The sequence below is a fragment of the Sinohyriopsis cumingii genome, chromosome 15 (genome assembly GCF_028554795.1).
Source record: "Sinohyriopsis cumingii isolate HCF-2022 chromosome 15, ASM2855479v2, whole genome shotgun sequence".
NCBI classification, from domain to species: Eukaryota; Metazoa; Mollusca; class Bivalvia; order Unionida; family Unionidae; genus Sinohyriopsis; species Sinohyriopsis cumingii.
The window spans coordinates 22,706,378-22,732,577 of NC_142975.1; the positions used below are offsets into that span (position 1 = coordinate 22,706,378).

General features: G+C 36.3%; 1 protein-coding gene across 1 annotated transcript in view; it reads right to left on the reverse strand.

Moving 5' to 3' along the window:
- The window catches only part of LOC149781403 (28S rRNA (cytosine-C(5))-methyltransferase-like), a 122,676-nt gene that overhangs the window by 72,118 nt on the left and 24,358 nt on the right, over positions 1-26,200 (reverse strand). The window contains exons 6-8 of the mRNA XM_089935500.1: positions 11,002-11,057; positions 6,883-6,968; positions 4,242-4,332 (exon numbers count right to left, since the gene is read on the reverse strand). Of these exons, the coding sequence (XP_089791626.1) occupies positions 4,242-4,332; positions 6,883-6,968; positions 11,002-11,057 (233 nt within the window). The remainder of the gene's footprint in view (positions 1-4,241; positions 4,333-6,882; positions 6,969-11,001; positions 11,058-26,200) is intronic.

Genomic DNA, 26,200 nt, shown 5'->3' on the forward strand with positions numbered 1-26,200 from the left:
AAAGCTGAGCAACAGATAGGTTCCCCAGCTCGCAATCTGAGCAGACTGTAATTTCTAGTTGGGGTTTCTAGACAAATTCAAGCTGTGAGCCATTGTTTGGTGTACTACTAATGCAGAAGTAGTTTAGTTTGCAAACTATCTCCAGCACTAGCATGCTGAGTAGCAACTAAATCTTGTGTAAAATTCACACCTTCTCCTGACAGGATGGAATGTCCTTCACAGAAAGGGAAGCCAAAAAAGGATGGATTGGATAGATGAAATCTTAAACCAATCCAAAACCTGGATTACCCATTTATCTCTGGAAATAGGTCAATGCACATGGATAAAAAAATGAAGGATTCTGAAACCCACTGTCTGATTGCCTGCAATCAGGAAGAATAGCAGTCCGCATCAGCTGTTGTAAGGCTTTAGAAAGGATAAATATTGTTTCCATTTTCCTTTACTAATTTGTCTCTGGATATTGAGAGGCCTGCAGCCACCAGTATGATATTGTTGCTTTGAGTGTTATTGAGTCTCTAAACCTATTAATGGCAATCATCTCTATGCTCCAGCAGAAACTAATTTGGCCTGAAGGTAGGTGCAGGGCAAGGCAAATTGAAGAGGCAGTTCTTGTGATGCCTACTTATTTCTGACTTTGTCTGCCAAACAGCATTGGTATGGAAAAAAGTGCTGACTAAAGGGCCAAGAAATGATGCAACTTAAAGGCAGACAAGCTCATGTGGGTGTTTTATCTCATGAGATCCAGGTTAACTGTGGCCATCAGTACATAAACCATCATGTGATGTACAGTCTGGTTAACACCATGACAATGTCAGCCATGGATTCCCATGCATGATAACTAAAGGCTTTTTCAGCCAGTTTAAAACTTGCTTGTGAAGTTAATCTTGCATCACGCTGGTAGCTATCAGGTCTTGCACTAAACTGGAGATTGATGTGGAAGACATTTGTATTGACCTTATGAGACAAGCTTGAGTTATAGTGACTATCCAAGGATGCCAGCTCAGTACTGAACATCAGTGAATGTGTACAATACAAGAGTGAAGTGGAAACTGGAAGCTGGCTTTCCAAAATGGAAGCCTTGGAACTGCCAAGATAACTATTTTATACAACAGGCCGTCAGGGACTTCTTGAACCTTTGCCGACTATGGAACAAGATGGAAGGATAGCTGTTCTTCATCTTTCAAATCCACTGAAGCCATGCCCTTATAATCCTGACTTGCTGCAGATGGGGCTGGGCATTTGGAAATCAACAGAACTTAGTCGATTTCCTCTATGGCATCTTCAAAACTGTACTCCTCTGTAGGATCAGCAAATGGAGAGTCATCAAGGTTGTTCCTAAACTCAATGTATATGGTTCAATAACTCTCCAAAGGATAAACCATAAAGATCTGAGCTGGTTGCACTGGCAGCTGGTCAGTACCATAGTTTGTCTTGCTGATATAAAATGTCATTAACAGACCTGCCAACCCTGACAAGTCCATCTCAGTAAGGCAGTTGATTTTTTTCCATAAGATTGACCAGTTTTCAGTAAGGTGTAACAAAATATCAGTAACTGCTATTGTAAAGCTGGAAAACATAATTAAAAGTTTGACACATCGACGATAACCAGCATTATGTTCAACTGAAAAGTTTGTAAAGTATGTGTGGACTTTATTTAAAACTAGTACAGTTGCACAAACTTTAGTTCTAAACCCTATGCAACTCAATGGCTTGTTGTTATCTCTCAACTTGACATAGTTCTTGGAAATTCTTTTCCATTTCACATGACAATGGCAATCATATCTCCTGCCACAAGACATACTCAAATTGGCATGTGATGTCCAATAAACGTTAATTATGTCCTTTCCAGCTTTTATTCACAGAAATCTGAATACTCCTTTTTATTCTTCTGTGTTAATTAACACTTTTCTAGAAGCTTATTTTCCCTTTCATCTTAAACATGCATCGCTTTCTGGATGCCATTTTTAAAAATTCTATAATCAACAGTTTGATCATGCAGACACTTTGCATGAACAAATATGTGCAGTTTAAAGTGTTTGGAGTGCTGCTGTAAAGTTAGTCTGCTTCCCTGACTAATTTCACTAATTCTAAGATGACTGTGTGTGTGGTTTGGATTTTTAACATAGCTTTAACAATTTTTCAGTCATATTGCTACGATGTCTGCAGTGTGACAGTTTATAGTGGTCTCTAGCACTGGGGCATCATGCCACAGACATGTATCATGATGTCCCACCCAGTCACATTATCCTGACACCAGGCCGACCAGTCCAAACACTAACCTCTTAATGCTGAGCGCCAAGCGAGGCAGCTGTTAGTATCATTTTTGTAAGTCTTTGGTATGACTCAGCTGGGGATCGAACCCACGACATTCTACATCCAAGGAGGACAATCTAACCACAAGGCCACCGGAGCAGTTAATTCTAAGATGAAACTCAGATCCAAACAAAACACTGATGAACCAATTATCTGGTTTTTTGGCAATAATCATTTTTCCTTAGTTTTTACTAGTATGCCATAAGTCCATATTTTAAGGGTAATTTTTGTAAAACAGCAAAATCGTAAGAGTTGATAGATCTGCATTAAGTGCACTAGACAGTCAGCTCGGCTATCAGATGGTCAGCTGACTTGGTATTCGACTTGATGGATGGTCTGACAAACTGGATCCCCGTATATCTCCACATACCAAGATGCAGCCTGACAGTATCAATGAATGTGGCTAGATCAGAGGTGGGCAAACATTAACGTGCAAGTGCCGCATACACAAATTTACACCTTGTCGCAGGCCGCATAGTTATTTAAGTAAAATAATTAATATTTGAAACAGCAAAAACAAAAGGTTTTTCTAAATAACATCTAATTAATTTTCAGTTGTTAATATGTTGTTAATATTTGAAAACTTAAACTTAAACTTCAAAAGAAGCACATTTATTTGATAAACAGAGTAACATAAACAGAGTCAGTGCAAATGATGACTTGTTCCTAGGCCGCATGAAAGCCCTTGGTGAGCCACATGCAGTCCGTGGGCCGTAGTTTGCCCACCCCTGGGCTAGATGGATGACTGAACTGGCTGGTCAGCAGGGTGTTATATGGCCTGGATTTATGGCAAAAATGAATTAACTAGGACTGAAAAACAGCCCATGTGCCCAGACTTACAAGCAATAAAAGACCAAGCTCTGACATTTAGAGAAACTTGCACCTACTGGGCAGTCAAGATAAGGGAGGACAGTCTCTTCTAAGCTGCAAGCCATCAAAGAAGAAATAGGTGGCAGGGAATAAATTCACAACAGTACAGATCAGGAGAAATTAAATTCACTGACTTTCAATGAAGAGTTTTCAAGGACTACTCACAATTACTAAATTAAATACATGAAACCAAAACAAGAAAGAAATAACAAATGAAATAAAATAAAATATGAAAGGTAAATGATAAAATGTCATTGTTGTCACCAGACCCAAGTATAAAAAAACTGTTCCAGTTGCTGAAATATCTCCTCCAACTGCAAATCCAGTGCTTTCACTTTTGTTTCTTTTTCTTTTCTCAAGCCCATTGGATTGAAACATCAATGTTATTGTCCCTTTCACTAGTGCTTCATCTTCCAGTTTCTCAGCTTCCTTGAAAAGGCTGCTGACATCCACAATATTTCAGCCTTTAACAATAACAAACCTGCCATCAAAACTGAACCACCACTGTTGTTAATTTGTAGAACCTGCTGTCAAAGCAGAAACCGGCTTTTCTGATGCAGATGATAGCAAACTACTTCCAATTATCGCACTAAGTAAAATAAATAAACTGAAAGCAAAATTTATTTAATTTTTATTCAAAATCTGTACAATTCAAGGGCTTTCAATGACATGGGTGGAAAATCAATTATTTTCAGGGCCTTGGAATAAGATGTTCATTTAATCAATCACACTTAATGGCTGTTCAAACCCTTTATATGGAGGATAAAGACATATTTTGTGCATCTTTTCATGCTTGCTGGATTCAAGAGGAAGTAAGCCATCTTCCTAACATTAATGTGATCAACAAATGTATTCAAAGGAGTTCACATTTCTCTGATAATACATATAATGAAATAAACTGAAAATTAGATCACTGCAAAGTTGGCAGGCACAAAACTAGTTTTCCAACTAGATAACTGGATGACTAGGCAGACAGGGAGATTCCCTGACTAGGTCAAAATATCTCCATTCCATAAAAGTTGATACAATTCTGGTGTTATAGTTCCAAAATGAGTTACCTCCCCTGTTCTCTCCTGGATTTGAAGTCAGACAGTACAAACATGATCTCTTTTATCCTCTGCTGTATAATGGCTAAATCTGGGGCTTGAGCTGTTAACACAGGTAAAGGATTGTAACAGCTTCTTTCTGTTCATATAAAAAAGACTGCCATTGTCTTAGGTTATTAAAATACTTAATCCAGACCCTTTGTTCTGAAAAAGTCATAGGAGATATTTTGGTCTGGTGTCCTATAGCACAACAACAAAAGTAGGTCCTTTAGTGCCAGGGTGAGAGGAATAAAGTGCCTTCCCCATGGATACACTAGGGTAGCCTACTTGGCCTGATTTAATGAAAAGATTCAAACCTGCAAGCTTTCGGCCTCAAATCCATCAAACCATGAAGCCACTGCAGATCCTGCCTCCATTGGTCACCTCTTACAACATGCAAGAAAGTTCATCACGCCTATTCTACATCCCCAAGCCCACAACAGAGAGTGCATCAGGCCTATTCTACATCCCCAATTACACATCAGGCCTATTCTACATCTCCAAGTCTGTAATGAAATGTGCACCAGACCTATTCTACAATCACAAGTTTGCAACTGACAGTGCATCAGGGCTATAGGCCTATTCTACATCTCCATGTCCAAAACAAAGAGCGCATAAGGCCTATTCTACACCCCAAGCCCACTCTACATCCCAAGCCATCAACAGAGAGTGCACCAGGACTATCCTATATACCAAGCCATCAACAGAGAGTGCATCAGGCCTATTCTACATCCCAAGCACACAACAGAGAGTGCACCAGGCCTATTCTAAATCCAAAGCCCACAACAGAGAGAGCATGAGGCCTATTCTACATCCCAAGCTCACAACAGGGAGTGCATCAGGCCTATTATAAAACCCCAAGCCCACAACAAAGAGTGCATTAGGCCTATTCTACAACCCAAGCCCACAACAGAGAGCATGAGGCCTATTCTACATCCCAAGCCATCAACAGAGAGTGCATCAGGCCTATAATAAATCCCCAAACCCACAACAAAGAGTGCATCAGGCCTATTCTACATCCCAAGCCCACAACAGAGAGAGCATGAGGCCTAATCTACATCCCATGCCATCAACACAGAGTGCATCAGGCCTATTCTAAATCCAAAGCCCACAACAGAGAGTGCATCAGGCCTATTCTACATCCCAAGCCATCAACAGAGTGTGAATCAGGCCTATTATAAATCCCAAGTCATCAACAGAGAGTGCATCAGGCCTATTCTACATCCCAAGCCCACAACAGAGAAAGCATGAGGCCTATTCTACATACTAAGCCATCAACAAAGAGTGCATCAGTCCTATTCAACATCTCCATGTCCACAACAGAGAGTGCATCGGGCCTATTCTACATCCCAAGCCATCAAGAGTGTGAATCAGGCCTATTATAAATCCCAAGTCATCAACAGAGAGTGCATCAGGCCTATTCTACATCCCCGAGCCCACAACAATGAGTGCATCAGTCCTATTCAACATCTCCATGTCCACAACAGAGAGTGCATCAGGCCTATTCTACATCCCAACCCATCAACAGAGAGAGCATGACTCTGAGACCTATTCTAAATCCCAAACCCACAAAAAAGAGTGCATCAGGCCTTTTCTACATCCCCAAGTCTGCAATAAAGAATGCATCAGGCCTATTCTACATCCCCAAGTCTGCAACAGAGAGTGCAGCAGGCTTATTCTACATCTCCAAATCTGCAACAGAATCAGACCTATAGTACATATCCAAGCCCCACAACAAGTCCCGAGAAGGAATACAGAACAAATACATTTGTTGTTGTTGATGTAGGGTTTAACACCATTTTTCAGCACAAGATAGGCTATACATGGTGGCCAGTATTAATAGTGGAGGAAGAACCGGGGAAAACCCCAGAAAGAACCACCGACCCACAAGAAGCTACTGGCAAGCTTTCTCACATACCCACATTGGCCGAACCCAAGACTCGAACCCATGCAGACAGAGGTGAGATGGCAGTTATCCGTAACGGTGACCGCTTTAGACCATTTGGCCAATTAAGGTCCCAATACAATTGTAGGAAGTACATGGAATACATTAAAGTGCTAATATCAGCTTTAAAGAATATATACTGCATGTGTTAATTCACTTTAAGGAATGACATGATATATAAGTAAATAAGAATTATGATAGTTTTGCAGACAATATTGTATCACATTTTACGCCATGACTATGGATACTTGTTGACTGTAGTACTGCTACAGAAAATTCTGATTCCCTTAAGTTTTAATAAAACAACAGATATGTAAAGAAAACACACATCTGATATAATTAGAGTGAATGTTTAAATTATCTATATAATTTCAACTGGAATAAAAACTGTCATAAAAATAATCTCAAATGGGAAATGATTGCCATGGCTCGCAAAAGCTGGACATTATTCATCTCCTTTCATAAATTCAATATTAAATCATTACCTGTTTGAGATCCTCTAACTATACATACTCTATCATGATATAATAATTATACATATTTCATTGTAGACAAACTTTGTGGCATAAATCATTCTTATAACTAAAAAAGATTCTTTGGGAATAAAATTGGGGGAAAAACTATTTATATATGAGCTTATCATTCACATCTCATTATTAACAAGGATACTGTCTTTCTCTATCTCCTGGCCACTGGGTAAGATGAAGGTTTCTGACTCTGCTATGTTGGTCTTTAGCTCCTCCTCAGCTAATTTCCTGTAAGGATTTATTGAATATTTGCAGTTTTGTACACAAAATTGGGGAAATATATTTAAAAATTTAAAAAGTGGTGCCAAAACATATTGCTAACATTACTTCAACTGGTTTCAACAACTGTCACGTGTATGTGAAAACATTGTCTATTACATCACTGATTTCTGTTGTTTCAAATGCAATCAAACAAGATTGCTTTTATTTAAAAAAAAGATGTAGTTCATGAAACTGACATCATCATCTAAAGTAATTTTTTTGGTTTGTTTTATTAGTAAAATATAGATGGAATGATTTCATTGCAAGTAATAGTGAAACTTCTCGTCTGAGTGCCAATTTAATAATTACAAATTAACTACAAACTCTGAAACTAGCTTCTCATTTATAAAAAGTATCTGTGAAATAGAATTTTATGTCATCAAGTATTCATTATGCTTGACTATCTTGCTATCTTTGATCACATTTGTGAATGATTATACTAATTTAAGGTAGTTTAATTATATTACGTTTACCCAAAAACAAATTATTTTTTTTAAGTGTTTGATTTCTTGAAATGAAATGACCTAACATTTGACCAGGACCACTAGCTCTTACAAAGGTTAGATTTCCATGCCTTTTAATTTTTCATTTAATCCACCCCATTTATTTGATACAAAAGATTAATTAACATGGTAATACAAGGAGGTCAGCTTTTAATTCAGTGCAACAATACAAAAAATACTTAAGCAAAATAGGTATCAAAATAACGTCAGCAATTAATTAGGTTCTCATAGAAACGCTCTCAGACATAGCTGTTACAGTAGATTGACATATTTCATGTTTGAATACAAGAGGGCACATTGTATTTATGATCATTACACTTAAACCAACTAAACACTATAACTAAAACATGCATTTCACTTGATTAAAAAAGCACATATTTAATTGGCATTTATTTATTATAGTGCTGCCTCAAGTAGGCATTAGTGACATTTTCACTGACCAAAATTACACTGCACCAAGAAATGGAAAGAATTTTTGTTAAAACTGTGCTTGTTAAAAGTTGATAATTTCATTAGTGTTGATTCAATCTTCCAGGTCATATCAACCATTTTTGATGACAAAATAAGCAATACATCAAGCTTTCAGTTGTAAATTTTTCTTCAAGTTCAACAGGTAAGGGTAAACTTTTCACGCAAAAAAAGGGGATCCACGACCCTGTCTTGTAAGCGGGTTCATGATTTATCAGGGCATGAGTTATCGAACTGTATAATACTACATTTTTGTGCAATGAAAATCTTATTTTTCTCTCAGTACTGTGTTACTGGAAATGTACAGATGCATTAATTTCCTTATGTTGCAGTTTGCAAAATATTCTTTCTTAACTAACATATGAAAGTCAGTGATCTCCCACTCCCTACAGTGAACTTAACAAAAACAAGAAATGTATAAAAAAAATTATAACAAAATCACATTCAAACCTGACTTAAAATCACATAAGTTCCATGCATGAATTCTTATCAACAAAATTTACAATTTCTTCTGACATCCAATCATTGTGTTACAGAGATAATTAAAACCTGAGAAAGTTTAGTTCCTGCAGTTGTTGCATGTACAAAAAAATGATGACAAAGTTAAAATAAGATTATTTTCATACTGATTTTCTATTTAATATGAGGAAAATAATATACATCCATACACTTAATAACAGATCTGTGGGCAGGGGAACTACCTAAATGTATGTTATTCACATATACATATGTGTGTGGAAGAGAAAGAGCATTATTATAATTTAAAATCAATTTTAATTTTAACTGTACTATTTCTGTATTAATTATCATTTTTTTCCTTCACAGATGGTCTTAACAATTCACTACAGGCACATAGGAAGAAAGATGCTTATGTGCAAATTAATATCATAGCAAAACAGAAACCATAAACAGTTTGTTTCCTTTTCTACAGATGTGTTCATTTCGTGTGTGAACTGATAACCTAAAAGCACAACTGCAGCTCTTCCACAAGCTTGTTTTCTTTGCATTGTGCTATTGATAAATGAAGTGGTTTTTTATTATTCTGAATGAGCATTTTGTTGGATCATACTGTATACCCATATGGTATTATATTGTTTGACTTTGCAAAACAAAAATCAGTCATAGAAAGAAAAACTTGTGATCTAATCAAAACAGTTAACAAATTCTTGCCATTAGCTGTTCATTGTCTGCTATTTCTTGCATCAGTCATATCACCTAAGTAAAGATTATTTGTTAATGAGGTACAACAGAGTCAAAATAAGATTAGTTGTTTTAAATGGACACTGGTCCTGCACCAAACTACTTATAAAGATATAATTCGACCATCTGATATTAACAATGATACCTAAAGAACTCGATCATTCAGATGTAGAATTATCTTATATCAGAAGTCTTTTACAATTTATCAATGGAATAAAGATCCCAAAAGATGTTCCCACCATGAAAGATTTTTGTGACTCTGATTATGCTTGGAAGAATTTTGCACCAATGTTAGTGTGAAAAGTAATGCTAAAATGCTTATAAATTAATGCTAACCACATTTTACTCTTTCACTGAATAACATGTTGACATTTTTAAGAATCTTAAAAACTAAAATATTAAAATTTGACCAAGCAGCTTTTAGGATATAAACAAGAACAAAAGAAACCTTAATATATTGAACTGTGACAATGACCTGAAGTGTAAGACAGATCCAATGACCAATTATAAATCTACAAAAACTAAAATCTGGAAAAGAAAATTATTACTCTACATTATAGCATCAATGAGGAAAAAGACAATTGTTCCAAACTTGTGTGTGTGTGTGTGTGTGTGTGTGTGTGTGTTCATGTGTCACACTTTATCCACTTGGCCACAATAACTAGCTGCAAAGCAGTACACCATATACAGAAACATGCCATATACTCATACATGCCAACCCTGAGGGAGGTAGAAGCATAATTATTACTAATACAAGTAGGAAAAAGCATAAAAAGTGTCATCTATATATTAAATGGCATTACATTTATTTTTGCTACTAACCTTTGATCTATTCAGGAGAAATCATAACAAGAATCCTTCAAAGGAACAGAAACTTTCCCAAAAGAATTTACAGAAATCTATCTATATAACCATTTCTTTTTTTAACTGCCGAGCGTCTAAAAAAAAAAACCATATGGCAGCCACACTGGATGTTAAGATCAGCACCATCTCCATATTAAAACCAACTAGATATCATAAGAATGTCTTTTGGGTTAAAATGCCATGTAAATATGACCATCAATTTGGGAGAAATATCAATAATAAGCTTCCTATGATGACCACCATTGCAGCTATGTTCAAAGTCAGATTGACACCACTTTCATAATTTTTATAAAAATCATGTTATTTTTAAATAATATATCTTCATCTGAATGACATCTGTCAGCAGTCATCATTTCCTTTCGACTCCAGGCGAGTCACTAAAATCCACTCTCTGGAGTTCTTTAAGTCCATGCATAATGCCTGGCCTCAAATGTAGTGATAAAGTGGTTTACCTTCTTTTTCTACTGATGACAGTTTAAAATTAATAAAGACTTAGCTAAATATGCACTTATCATAGTTTGGCTAACAACAGTTTTATTGCCAATTAATTTGTCTGGATTTGTTTCCATGCTGCATTTTTCAGAATTCTTATTGTACAGGTCCTGTATTATACTGGAAAGTAATAAACAGTGAGCCAGACTTATCATATGTAAAGATGGTGAGTTAATGAAGAAACTTGCAATCTCAAACTTGAGAAGGAATTAGGCTGTGAAACTGCTTTTTTCAGCATAAAGCATGGTATTTACTTGATAGTAGATGGTACAGATGTCATTGTCAAGTTACAACATAATGATTCTTAAGGTTACCAGTTGACATCTGCTAACAATTTAGTTGCAAATGTGACTATTGTACTCTCTGTGTTGAGCGCTGCAAAGTGTAGTGAATTTTCAATGCCGAATAAATTTATATAACTTATGTAATCCCTGAAAGTGCTTTAAAATTGGCAGATAAAAGTATCTCTTTACCTGTTTACTTCTTCCTTTTTTCTGAGCTTTCTGGCTGCTTTTTCAACTGGCAGAAGCTAAAAACGAAAATAACTAGAAAAATAAAAAAAGGGAATTTTGAAAAAGGGTTTAATTATATATTTGTACAGCAGGAAGTAAGGAACATATTACAATGTGAGTTAAATCTCTTGGCCACCTAAGTTTAAATATGAATGATGTAAAACACAACAAGGAATATCATGGTTTCAGTAGACACATCACCATGGAATTTTAATATGACCTGTTTTCGATGCACTGAATTTCCAACCTGTGCATCTTTTTGACACATGTAGATTTTGGTTGAACCATCAATCTAATTACCCCTGATTATTCACCTCCAGCTTAGTTTCTTAATAAGAGTGTACTGTCCATAACAAATTTACTGTTACACTAGGAGACACTGATTGACATCTGCTTGACAGCAGTATACACCTTGATGATCTTCACCCTTCAGCCATGAAGCACCAGAAATTGACATGATCTGAGACTTTCACAGCACCCAAGTCACCACCACCAGACTCAGCACTATTAGCAACTCCTATCAGCATTGCCTTCTCAGGCTTTGACTCAATTTCTACTTTGGAATGATGATGGAAAGAGTTAAACAAACAGCCATCCATTCTCTCTTGCACAGCAAATACTTGTACAGGTTATGTGGATCAAACATCCCGTAATCCCTTCCCACAATTATGATACAGATGATAACCCTCCCATGCAGCTGGCTTACTTCCATTGCAACCAGCCTAGGCCATACCTTAGGGATCATGAGAGACCAAAGCAACCAATATTAAAGACTCAATCATAAAACAGCCTGACCCCCAGTATGTCTAACCAGACTTATGCCAACTTGTCCAAGGATCAGTCAAACCCATATGCCACCTTGGGACACTCTTTAAGCATGATGCCAAGATTAGTTCCTCACAATTCAACAGACGTCACTTCACAAATACCTCCACAATGTGCCATGAGAAGAGACTCTTTACTTGGTAACCATCTTGATGTCACAGTTTCAAATTTGGGGCGTTCAACAAGCTTCTTAAGTGGCAGACCTCACTAAGGATGATAATGCTTGCTCTCAAGGGATTTCATCAGTTCTTGACTATACGATGTCACATGAAGATTCAGCCTTTCGGGCCTCTACTGAGGAAGTTTTCTGCATTTTACCCCAGGAGTTCTGTCCTCCCACACCAGCAACTAACTGGACCAGAGTTCCAGCATCTGTTGATTTTATGACAAGAAGGAGGAGCCTAATTTCATGTTATTTCCACTGGAAGGAAAGGTTACACACATTATGAACCGTCTTTGCCATCAATTGCAGGATCCTGGCATCAACAGACTTTTCTTCTTACAAAAACGAATCCCCTTTAACTTCCATCAGTAGTTCAACCGTTGCCATGTGCCAGCCTTTCATTGGAAAACCCAGCAATTGACTGCGATATTGCTGCTTTGCGGATGTCCAAACTATGCTCCATAAGTATGGATCAGAAGGCCTTTGATGACACTCAGCAGTTAGTGCACAATACTGTAGTCATTGGCTCTCTGTTGGACTTCATCTTCCAACAGGCTCAGTTACACTTCGTCTTCCAACAGGCTGAACATAGACTATCACCTCCAATTCTGAATACTACAGGACATGCATGGGAGTCAGTCTCAAGAATGGTCATGTTTTAAATAGGGCCACCAAACACACCTTGGCCAATGCTGTCACCGCAGCTACTAATCTACAATTGGTACAACTTGGTATTCTCTACCTCCACTTTTCAGAAGGAAAAGCCAAGTTGTGGACACAACCTTTATTGTTTTTCATGGTTTCATAAAAATAATGGTTGTTACGCCTAACAGAACAAATCTACATTGTATTCTGGTGCAGTTACCCAAGACACCAGGTTGAGTTTCATAGAAGACAACATACAAGACTCCATTTTAAAAGACATCAGTCACAATGATTTTGTTGGCACTGATGTGACACCAGACATGATATCCACAAGGAGACGAATGTGTACTGTAAATGTTTCAAAACCGGAACCTCTGAACATGTCTTCCTTTTTTTTGCACACAACATTTTTGATAGACGTGCTGAAGATTGTGATTTGTCATGATTAGAAGTACAGTGCTCAATGAAAAAATTATTTAGATACAGGCCCAGGGCTGGTGACTTTAAAAAAAATCACAAGCCCTAACTGAAATTCCACAAGCCTGGACTCAAACTGCCATATGCCAAGATTTCCCCTTTCTAATATTATTTGTCACACAATGTTGCAATTTAAATATAAATTCAATAAGGGATCTGAAGGCAATGCAGGTGTTACTACCGTTCATCATTAAACTTAAAAGAGGCTAGATTGTCCTGGAGTTCAAACTTCTCAGCTGGCTTTTATGAGCCAATCATGGCCAGAACTAAATGACATATGTCAAAGACATGATTTTGGTCTTCTATAAAAAAAAAGCTGACAAAATTTTAAGGGTTTTTTTGTAGTTTTCCCCCAATGAGGTCTCGAGGAGCAGTGCCCCCGATCAGAGGGTCCAAAATGCATTTTACACTCATAATAAACTACTCCTGGTGCAACTTATGATCATAAAATAAACCGAAATAATCATTTGAAAAACTAATAAACTTAGCAAAAATGTTCAACTTGACTTCAATAATATCACAATATTTATAGTCCCATGAATTAGTTCTCCAATACTATTGATGCAGAAGTTATTTCATGTGCATGACAGTGTTCACATCGTAATTAAGTCACAATAATTTCTGCAGCAAATATATGATACTTCTCTCTTTTCATAACAAATCTATAAAATAAACACGCAAGTACATCAACTATATACAAATAATCCCATACATTCACTTGTCTTTTTCTCCAATGGACACAACCTGTTGATATGCCAGTAGAACTCTTTTTGCAGCTTTGGCAAAGATTTCTTTAGCCTTCCTCTTCGTCACCACTGACTTTTTTGGTTCAATATGCAATTGGTTCTTCTCCTTCTCAATGAGAGCCTTTTTCCTTTCAAGCTGGTGCTTGCATTGGCATCATGCAGTGTGCATATTCTGACAGAGGGCTACATTTGTTCTCTCACGCAAGAAATCGTTCTTCTTATAGTAAATTTTCCAGATGCCTTCTGAGCTTCAATTTTTCCATATGCAGCTTCTTCTGTAGGTGCTGTTCCAAACTCTTCCATTCGTGATTACCGTAATTGAGATCTTTATTGCAGAGGTCACAAAATACCAATCCTCTAGCATTCAGTTTTCTTAAAATACTGACCAACATTTCCATCAACTTTTAGCTCCAGCCATTCCCATATATTTTCTAACCTTTATCTAAACTTTTCATGTCATGGTCTCTCAACAACTCTGGATGCCATGTTTTGCAAGCATGCTTCTTCTTTCCATTGCCATGCGTTTCCATTTTTAAAAATTTTTTTTTAGACCAATCGTCAGCTATAAAAGAGTAATAATAAAAGCTTTAATTTTTTTTTTTAAATTCCTGCACAGTCATAAGTTGTACATTTTTATTTTATGGCCAATATGGTCAATAATCATATTTTAAAAAAACAATTTGCACGGAACTGGGGATCAAAAGTTAGAAACCGTACTCTCTGAAAACTATTGAAAGCAGAATATATGATAAAAATATCACATACATAGATAGATCTAGATTGAATGACCATCTGAAAATAATATACAGACACAATGAATCAATAAAAGGCCATTCCAATGGTGATATAAGCAACGCCATCTTCAATAAAGCACATTCCAACCCCAATAAATAAAATCTAATCTCTGTCATGGAATAAGGCAAGAAAATAAATTGGTATGCCCACAAACATTCATTGGATGAATTTAAACCTTTGACCAATCAGAATACTCTTTAAAAGAGTCGTTGTTGTTGTAGGGTTTAACGCCATTTTTCAGCACACGATAGGCTATACATGGCAGCCAGAAATCCTCGGAAAGAACTACCGACCTTCAAGAAGCTAATGGCAAGCTTTCTCACATACCCAAATTGGCCGAATCTGAGACTCGAACCCACGCAGACAGAGGTGAGATAGCAGTGATCTGTAACAGAGAGGGCTTTAGACCACTCAGCCACTCAGGGCCCCCTTTACAAGAGTCATGTGCTAACTAATATATGGAACGAATAATTTACAAGGGTCATTGCGGACTATGAGACAGACTGTTTAAAAAAAATGGATCAGACATGATATAAAAACAGACTATATCAAGAAAAATCTGATTCAAGTCAGAAGAAAAGTGGATTCTGCTTTAAAACAGAGGAAAATCATGTCTTATGTCGATATGTTTTGCAGCATGTGCAAGAATTAATTGCCTCTCCCCAACCTTATATTTTTTCTTTTATTTGCTGGCGTGTTTCACAAAGTAAAACCACAGTCAACCAGTTAATAGCTAACTGCTTTCTAAATTGGCTTCAAAAATGAATCACACTTGAACACTTTTCTGAGAACTGAAATGGTTATGATTTACATTTTATTTATGCAGTAAAATCTGGCTTCAACATTTTCATTCAAAGCATTGATACATAATAACTTTTGTTCTCCTACACGCATCTGCATTTCTTTGATTTACCTACTGGGTTGTTTCACATCCTGAGCATAACTATGCAAATTAGCAGAACAGGCTCACCCACTGCAGTTTTCAAACAAATCTCACTAGATCTTGTCAGCCAATTAAGTAATATATGAAATGATGGTTTATACCTGACCTCTTTTCTTTTTAATTACTGCTGTTTAAACTGCCAAAAGGATAGTTTTACATCAGTTCTATTCATGACTGTTTACTGTTTATATATGCTCCATGTAATGAGCACGTGCTGATAGTGGGGTTTTTTCTTCTTCTATTTAAGAACATTAGTGAAAACTGTTTTCTTGAAACATGACGGTGTCAGGGGTTTGGGTGTACAAAATCATGTTTTTACATGGCATGCCAAGTTACAATTTGATTAAAATCAGATCTCCATTTCATGTAGGATAGTGACAATCTGATTTTAATCTGACTGCACTGTGTTATGGCAGGTATATCAACATATTGAAAATACATTTCCGCACTTCATCAGCAAAATCAAAGTTTTCTCTGACAAATTTGATTATTTTTTTTTTAAAGCATGATGGGCACTTCTTTTAGATTACAGAATAGACCTGATCTGGGTCTAAAGCACTCTTCATTATGGATCACTGCCATCTCACCTCTGTCTGCGTGGGTTCGAGTCTCGGATTCAGCCGATGTGGGTATGTGAGAAAGCTTGCCAGCAGTTTCTCATGGGTCGGTGGTTCTTTCCGGGTTCTTCCAACCCCATTAATACTGGCCACCATGTATAGCCTATCGTGTGCTGAAAAATGGCATTAAACCCTACAACAACAACAAGACCTGATCTGAAATTAGAGTGGCCCCAGGCATCAAGCTATCAGATCTTTTTAGTACTGAAGTACTGTTTAGACACTGGAGCAGCTGAAAATTAACAATAGTGAAGAGATACCGAATATGTGTATGATTTGCTTGTAGAGAACCAGTAAAAAGGAAAGAAAAATGGTGGACACTAAGCAGAAAAGAATACTATTTCAGAATGCTGCAAACAATATAAACAATCTTAAGGAGAACATTGAAAACTGATTTGAGGAATCATCATGGATAAGCTTCAAAAAGTGATCCGAATCCTTAATCCCAGACCAACATTCTCACCTGGTATATCATCTCACAGTCATCAGGACTTGGATATTATCTTTGAAAGGTTTAGACCTAAAGGAGACCATGGCAGTCTTGTTGACAATGACATAATGAAACAGGACTTTCTTCAGTTTAAGGTAGTGCTCAAGAACTTCCATGGAAAACCAATGAAATATATGTGTCATGAGCTAGTTGACCAATAAAGTAACGCGTTTCCAGATTATTGTGTGCTGGCCATGTATACCCTGACAGTCCCTCTTACAAGCATGGCTTTTCTAGCTAGAATCGTCTGAAGACAAAGGCATGGTCAAGTTGTCAAAACTCGTCAGGATATGTGAAGAAATTCCATCAGTAGTAGTGATCGCGCTGGGCTTCACCAATGTCGCAAATGGTGATTTTTGTCATTATTGGCTACAAAACATACCATCTGGTGATTTTTGTTGCGTTTTTATGAATGTCTGCTTATCTCGACAATATTACATAGGCCCCAAGGATGTCGAGACAAACAGATAGTACTCTATTATGAAAATGGCAACGTTTTTGGAAAATTGGTAACAAAATATTATGGTTGGCAATTTTTTTGGGCGACAACTTTTTTAAAGCAAGCACCTTCCGTGCAGTAGAAGAATTTGACGCAGAAAGGATTGTTGCCAAGTTTGTAACAAGTTAAAACAAGAGTGAATAATTACACGACAATTATGTGATGTCCATCCTTGATATCTGAATAATATAAAACCTTCATAGTTGTGTGGGTATATTTTTGCATATAAAATGATTTGAGCATTTGATAACAAAATATGCTGATGAGTTGAAAATGTAATAAAATATAAAATAATCCGTTGTTTCCTATACCAAATGTACATAAAATAACACATAGATAGAAAGAGAAACAATTTTATGAAAATCTGATTGTATACTTCTTACAAAATACTGTACAAGTGATTCGCATTATTCAGCATGAGAGAAGAATTGGTTTCCACCAATAATGAGGAATCACAGCAATGAGCTCATGGCAGTCCCAAAGAATTGACTCATGAGATTTCAGTTTTGACTCATGAGATTTTCATTCTGATTCTCGAGATTCTTAAGTCAAGGGTCAACTAAATTTTCAGTTTTTAGATCTAAGGAGAACCCTGAAAATAATATTAAACTAGGTACCATTTTATTGTCATCAGAGCTGTGCACCCCTTATAATGCTTTTCAGTATTTTCAGGGATATTTTCAGTATTTCATGTCACCTTTCAGTACTCTTCACAAGTGCACACCAATAGTAATGCACAACATTATCGATGCATCTTTATTACATCTTGTAACCAAACTGACAATACAAACAATGATCCATACTGCAAAAATTATGCAAAATATTTCATATTTACAATATTTGAAACTTATAACAGTTAAAAATAATTTATTAATGATCATCAGTGTTGAGCTTAGATGCTGAAGGTTACAGCAAAGCAGTGCTACATGTATGCTGGAATGAGGATCATTGACTTGTCTTATTCATTTCATAGTAGGCGCTTTTCAACTTCTGTAGTTGTTCAGCTGAGTACTGGCATTGGGATTCAAATGGATGACCAGGTTTTGATTTAGTAAGCAACAATGCTTCTAGGGTGTCGTCTCCCACTGATGACCTCTGCTTTGTTCTGTTCTTGCACAGTGTGGAGAAGATTCTCTCACAGTGGGCATTACTGTGGGGAATGGTTAATAGTTGATCACTTTATGCTTCTCCGATTTTATGTGGCGAGATATGTCATTCCAGCCACCACTCCTAACTGATATATCAGTTTGACACAGTTTGCAGAAGGCATAACTATCGCTCTTTCTGCTGGCAGAAATGAAGGGCCAAGTCTGGCTGTATGATGTGAGAAACTGCTGTACTTATTGCTTCGTGTCTTTGATTAAGTTAATTCTTCTTCAGTCACTCTCTTCCTCATAGATACCATTTCAAATACATTTCCTGAACCTGACTCAGCCATTATGCTGTTTACTCTACACATGCACCATTGCAGTGCATTTTGCACACGATCCTTCTACTTAATACAGAGGCTGAAAGCTATGACAATACATCCCCATTTGTTTGTACCTCCCTACCGTTTTCAATAACGAAAATGTTTAATGTGATAAAAAGTGCACAGAACTAAGTCAACTGAATCATTGATTTATAATTTCTAACCTGACTATGACCAGAATGGCACTAATTCAGGCATCCCCTGCACCTTTCATGCCTAATGGAATTTCCATACTAACACAGTGCCATATTGCATACACTATGGGCTAGTTTATTTCTATCAGACAGCATAATGACATAGTTGATCCTATTCGGTAACTTCCAGATAATTCCGTAAATTACCATTACGTTGAGAGTTTGGAATTATATCCCTTTGCACACAAGAACATAGAAATTAAACCACTTGTTAAATCCACATGAAAGGCAAATTTGTTGATGTCATTATTTTCCTTTGCTTGATTCGACATTGTAAATATCGGAAGCAGACATGTATGTACACTGGTAGTCATGCACACACCCCTCTGCTAGAAATGGACTTGTCCCGGAACTGGAAATGAATCTCAAGCATGTCCTTCTATTATACTGAAAACTTCCATTAAGCGTGAAACGTGCAGATGATGACGATGTTTGGGACACTCTACTCACAGTCAGGTTAAAAAATGTAAATGAATGAATAATTTGACTAAGTTCCTTGCACTTTTTATCACATTAAAGGTTTCCATGATTGAAATCGGTAGGGGGGTACAAACAAGGATGCATAACTATGGCGGGTTGCTATTGCTTTACTTTCATACTTATTTCCTTTCTTTTTTCGCACTTGCCAAATACAAATTTTCTGCATTTTACCTCTCACGAAATTGGATTTAGCATTTATGTCATATTTCCGTATTTGATATTTTTTCCTGTACTAATTATGGAAAAATACAGAGGGTGCACAGGTCTATGTCATCTTTATTCTGAAAATGTGTTATCAATTTTTGTTGTTTAATTATGTTGATAAGATTTTTCTTCGCATTCTAAAACTGAGAGGCATAGAGACTAAAATTAGATACTAAAAAATATGCATCAAAACAAATTTTCATGCAATATGTCATTATACATCATGCAAGTTAATTTCCTAACGGTCTCCACATATATGTGGATCATCAATTTTGAATAGTTGTACTAATATTCTAATAGTCTTCACACATATGTGAATCCTTAATTTTGAAAGTTTACACTAATATCCTAAAGGTTTCTACACATATGAATTGCTAATTTTGAATGTTTATAGTAATATCATAATGGTCTCCACACATGTGGATGATTAATTCTTAATGTTTATTTAATATCTTACATGGTTCCCATGCTTTTCTAAAGATAAATTTCCAGGTTGTTTCCAGGATGAAATTAATTTTTTCAAGGTTCACATGTGATCATTACTGAATGGAATTAAAGAACATTTAGAATGTAAAACATGCATTTTCTAAATCTAACGATGTTTCTCTTTCAAGACTCTCCAAAACATCTAAGTCAGAAAAGATGATCATGTACAAAACAACAAAATGTATCACACGAAACAAGTTTGATTATATTCCTATAAATTGGCATGTAGAGTCAATTCAATGTACAGAATAAAAATTCTAACACTATTTTGCTGACCTGCATTATGTTGACAAGTGGGAACAACATAATGAACATAAATTAGTTTTGTTTCCTTTCAAACCTTTACTTCTAAAGAATTCTATAGCAAATATATATATATATATATATATATATATATATATATATATATATATATATATATATATATATATATATATATATATATATGCATCTTATAGAAAGTAAACATTTCCTATTACAGTATTAAAAAAAAACCAGTAAACGCAAATAATTAAAATCTTGTCTTGTAACAAAAAGAGTTTAACCCTAAATGAATCTGTGCCACTAAAATCCCAAACAAGATTTTTCAAACAACTTAATCTCCTTAAGATGATCTGGTTAAAAATCCATCATTTAAAAACCATTTGAAATAGGATGATTTAAATTCTGATAAAAGACCTTCAAAATTATATACTGTTATATAAACAAGGACTAAAATTTCTGTAAGATCAACTTGTCTTCTTGTAATTTTTTAAACCAGTCCCCAAGCCTGTATTGATACAGGGGCTCGTATCGTTTTTTAGTACATAATACAAGGGATGACAATTTGTCATTTCAGCTCTAAGATTCAACAATTTGGACAACAAATTTGGCTTAACATGAATAGCAGTCCATTTTCTAATCAGCTTTCCTCCGAATATTCCCACCCCATTTTTCATATTTGGACATTTAGGTTGGGGTGTGGGGTCAATGCAATTGCACATAGAAAATTTGGAATTTCCGCCACCATGCGTAGTAACATTTGTAACAGTGGGACTAGCAATTTTAAACTTATGTTATATCGTCTCATACCTGCATGAAATCGATAGGAAAATGATTCATTTTCTCTGAAATCGCAAGTATTATAAACGTTATGTTGTTAATCTGCTGACAGACTAGACTACGGCATAGATGAAACCTGACCCTGTACTTGCCATCTGCATTTAATTTACTAGTCACATGACTTCACAAATCTCAACCGATGACATTGGAAGTCCAATAGTCGCATGATATCAACAACAAACTCCTTTTTAATGTTGTGTACAGAAATTCAGTATTATTAAATGAATGTCAGATACTTTTGGTAAAAACAAGCAATCTGGCCAGTCTGATTTATCAAGCATACAGCACATGTCAACATGGTAGTCACGTGATACAACAAAACTCCAGAAGTTGTTCTCGGAACATATAAATATGGAGAATTTTCTGTTCTTTCGTTTTTGTACTTTTATTGCAACCAGCATACGACTTTCATTTGTTTTTTTTTAATTTCTTCAAAAGTTGAAAAGGTGGGTTGTTAGATTTGTGTACTCATGCAACTAGCAATGCAAATCACACATACCAAGTAACATTTCATTGATGTCTTAGTTTTTTCTTGTCTTTCAGCAGATTAAAGACATAACGATTTTAATACTCACAATTTCTGAGAAAATAATTTTCATATCGATTTCATGCATGTGTCACTTGCTTTGTCATGACCATGTTGGCCTCTTGTGATGCTAGACTGGTTTTCATACTTTCTATGTAACGAAAGATATGGATATCTAGCTGAGTTAGAAAATAAAAGTCTGCTAGATGAAAGTAATCCACTGAGTACTTGGATTGATGCAGTATATACGTTTATTGCAAGCACCCAAATGATCCATATTGCACCCTCCGAATAGTCTGGTTAGAACTTGATAAATTTAACTCACGATCAGTTTAGTTACAACTCAATTATGTGATTGTTTCAGGCATCAAGTGGTGGCAGAAATTTCCTGGGTTTATCATTTCTCCCGACCTTTTCCCAATTTCTCGGTAGCATGGGAACCCTGTATTCTAATGGTCTCCACAGATATGGATCATTAAATCTGAATGTTTATATCAATATCCTAATGGTCTCTACACACTGGATCATTAATTTTGAATGTTTGTACTAATATCTTAATGGTCTCCACACATGGATGATTAATTCTGCATGTTTATATAATATCCTAATGGTCTCCACACATGTGGATCATTAATTTTTGCTGTTCATATTAATATCCTATGGTCTGCACACATGTGAATCATTAAATTAATCTTGAATGTTTATATACTATCCTAATGGTCTCCACACATGTGGATCATTCATTTTGGATGTTTATACTAATATCCTATGGTCTCCACATACAGTGCAACCCTGCTATAACATGAATTCGGATATAACACGGTCGTGGCGTGGCTCCCGAAATTTCGTATATTCACACATGAAAAAAAACAAAAATTGTTCAAAGTACATAAAATAGTGTATAAATAAATTAGCATCATTATGGGGAGGAGATCACATATGAATTCCAATTTAATATGATCATGGCGTGGTTCCTGAAATTTTAAATACATGCGTATTTTTCTCGTACCGGGAAAAAATATTTTTTTTTAAAGTATGAGACATAGATTGCAGGCCTACTGCACTTAGTTATCAAGTTTTACATGTGTATGGGGTTTGCTTATGAACTTGTTATTAATTTCCTATTTTGTTATAAAAATATTTTACCGTTATGGAGACACAAGTTAACAAATGTAATTTGTTCTCTGCACTTTGCGCACAAAATTTTATTACCATTTTGGGGAAGAGATTGTGAATGAAATTGAATACAACACAATATATAATACGATTATGGCATGGTTCCTGAAATTTTAAATACATGTACGTGTATTTTTCTCATACCTGGAAATGGGGTGTAAAACATTTATTATCATTTTGGGGAAGAATTCGCGTATGAATTCAAATATAATACAATCGTGGCTTGGCTTCTGAAATTTAACAAAATTTCACCAGGTTCTTGAAGTGTTATGCCAAAATAAACATTATCAGAAATGTTACTTATTACTGGTCCATGAGTAAAGCCAGTAAGTCGTCTTTGTGATTGTCTTCAATTAATTCTGTATACAATCGTTGCTCAAACAATAGCTGACATGTTTCTTCTTTAAGTGCATACACAACTAAGCAGCAGACAATGCAGTGGTTGATAAAAGATTCTCACAATTTAAAAAACATCAGAAAATGAAAGCAACCAACATTTTTTCTGAGCTTGACGGTGTTATTAGATGCAATCAGTTGACAAGTAAATAATGTCCATTTTATTACCTGGAGATTGACAGGGTATGAAATTGTACATGTGTTCAGCTTACAAAATGTTATATAAGTGACTCGTGACCATAGCAGGCTCACTACACTTAGTTCTCGGGCATTTAATGTGTATGGTGTTTGCTTATGAACTAGTTATTAATTTCCTAATTTTTATGTATAAAAAAATGTTTTACCATTATGGAAAAGCATATTCACAAACGCAAGTCGTTCTCTTCCCAAGAGAAACTGTACACCCTGGATCAACTAAAGAAGGGCAAACAACAAACTCAGCTTGCCAGAGGTCTAGGAATTAACGAGGGTGGAAAACAGAAGAAGAAAAGCTCCGTAGTCTACCCTACATTCTAGAAGAGGAAAGTGGTTTACAGCATAAAAGGGTTAAATTTGCTAGTGACAAATGCCCAGATTCATCCTTATATCAATGGTTTATCCAGGCTTGCTCAGAAGGAGTTCTCATTTCTGGCCCAATTCTGAAAGCTCAAGCAGAGAAATTTGACCGTATCAATGGAGATGATTCCAAATTTAAGGTGAGTAACGGCTGGCTGGACAGATTCAAGAAAAGGCATGCTATCAGCCAAGTTCTTGTGTCTGGGGAAATCTGCTCAGCTGATAAAGAGGCTGCCAATTCCTACCAAGCTGAGGTTAAAAAGTTGCTGGAGGAAGGTTGCTACACAGCCAATCAAGTTTATAACTGTGACGAGACTCGTTTATGCTTTAAAACGTTACCCAATCGCTCCCTAACAACCAAGACTGATATTCACAAACAAGAAGGCTTTAAGAAGAGGAAGGACAGAGTGACTCTCTTGTTTTGCGTCAAGAAGTCTGGCAGCCACAAAGTCAGACCTCTGATGATTGGAAAATCTAAATTTTCCAGATGTTTTCATCATGTTAATATGAAGGCCCTTCCCTTTGAATACACTAACAGCAAGAATGCATGGACGAATAGCTCCATATTTGATGACTGGTTCCATAAAACATTCGTTCCAGCCATTCTGGCTCATTACCGAAAACTCAGGCTGGAGGAAAAAGCTCTCCTCCTGCTGGTTAATTGCCCTGCCCACGCCCAGCAGAAAATCTTGTCAGTCGTGATGGCAAGATTAAAGTCTCTTATCTCCCGAAGAACACTATGTCAGAAATCCAGCCACTGGACCAAGGCATCATATCGGTATTTAAACAAAACTATTGCCGCAAAATGATCAAGCGGATGGTAGTGGACAACTATTCCGTCGACATATCACTAGCATCGCTCAACTTGAAAGAAGTCTGTCACCTTGGCGGGAAAGCCTGGGATGCTATCTCTGCACGCTGCATTGAACGATGCTGGATAAAGGGTCTTGGTCTAGCATTTGTCATCTGCACACCATGATAGTGATGACAAGCCTGAATTTACAGAATTCACTGAAGACATATGTTTAGCCGAAGAAGCACTCAGAGAATATGAGCACAGTCATCATGATATCCTCAACTGGTATTCAGCAGATGACATCTGCCCCATATCTGAGCACATCTCAGGTGACGAAATTGTTGCAAATATCATCGGGAAGAATGAAGCTGCACAAACAGAGCCCGAAACCAGTGGCACTAATGATGATGATGATGATGATGGCAACCCAACTCCCACACCAAAAGTGTCAGAGGCAGTAGAGCACCTAGAACCCAGTTTGAGGTGGCTGGAAACTCCAGATGTGGACAGTGTCAAAATCCTCCAACAAAGAAGAAGCATTCTTGACTTTGCTAGAAGCCAACAGTTCACGGCAAAGAAGTAGACTCCACTAGACAGATTATTTTAGGAAATGACAAAATTTAAAATTATGGAGTCATGCAACAAGATTGACTTTACAGTTTGCACAATGATTAGTATAGTAGTGTTAACATGTTTATTTCAATATTCACAAAATCTGAAGTAAAAGTTATATGCACACTGAAAGGATGTGTTGATTGTTAATTATTCTTGCTGAAGTCATTCAAACAAATAGGCATACAAGTGTCAATTATTGGGTATTTACAATTGATAAAAGTACACGGAAACACATATGAGAAAATTTTAGCAGTATGAAATTTGTACAGACACCGTTCATAGACCCTGGAACGTAATGAACCGTATATGTGCTTCGTCGTTCTTAACCTAATTTTGCTGTTAATTTTTCCCATCGAATTCAGACACATAATGATCTGTGACAAAATTTTTGAAAAGTTTAAATACATATGCAATTTTTGTTGTTGTTGTTGGGTTTAACGCCATTTTTCAGCACACAATAGGCTATACATGGCGGCCAGTATTAATGGTGGAGGAAGAACCCAGGAAAACCCCGGAAAGAACCACCGACCCACGAGAAGCTACTAGCAAACTTTCTCACATACCCACATTAGCCGAATCCGAGACTCGAACTGCAATTTTTGCAATGGAATTATATGTATCATGGATTATCTGCATGCCACGATGGTACGATATCAGACGGTAAGTAAATCATGTTAATACTCTGTTCATGCCATATATTAGATGCTGAATTCAGACACAATGATCTGTGACAAAATTATTGAATATTTTAAATCTATTTGTGTGGAACTTTTCAATGGAATTACATGCATTATGGATGAAGTGCATGCCATAACAGCACGATAGTAAACAGTGTTGATACCCTATTCATGATATAACGACAGTCATGGTATTATCGATCAATGTGTATTATCGGACAAACAAATAAAATTTAGTAAAACTATTTAACACAAAGTAATAACTCATAAATATCCGTCCATT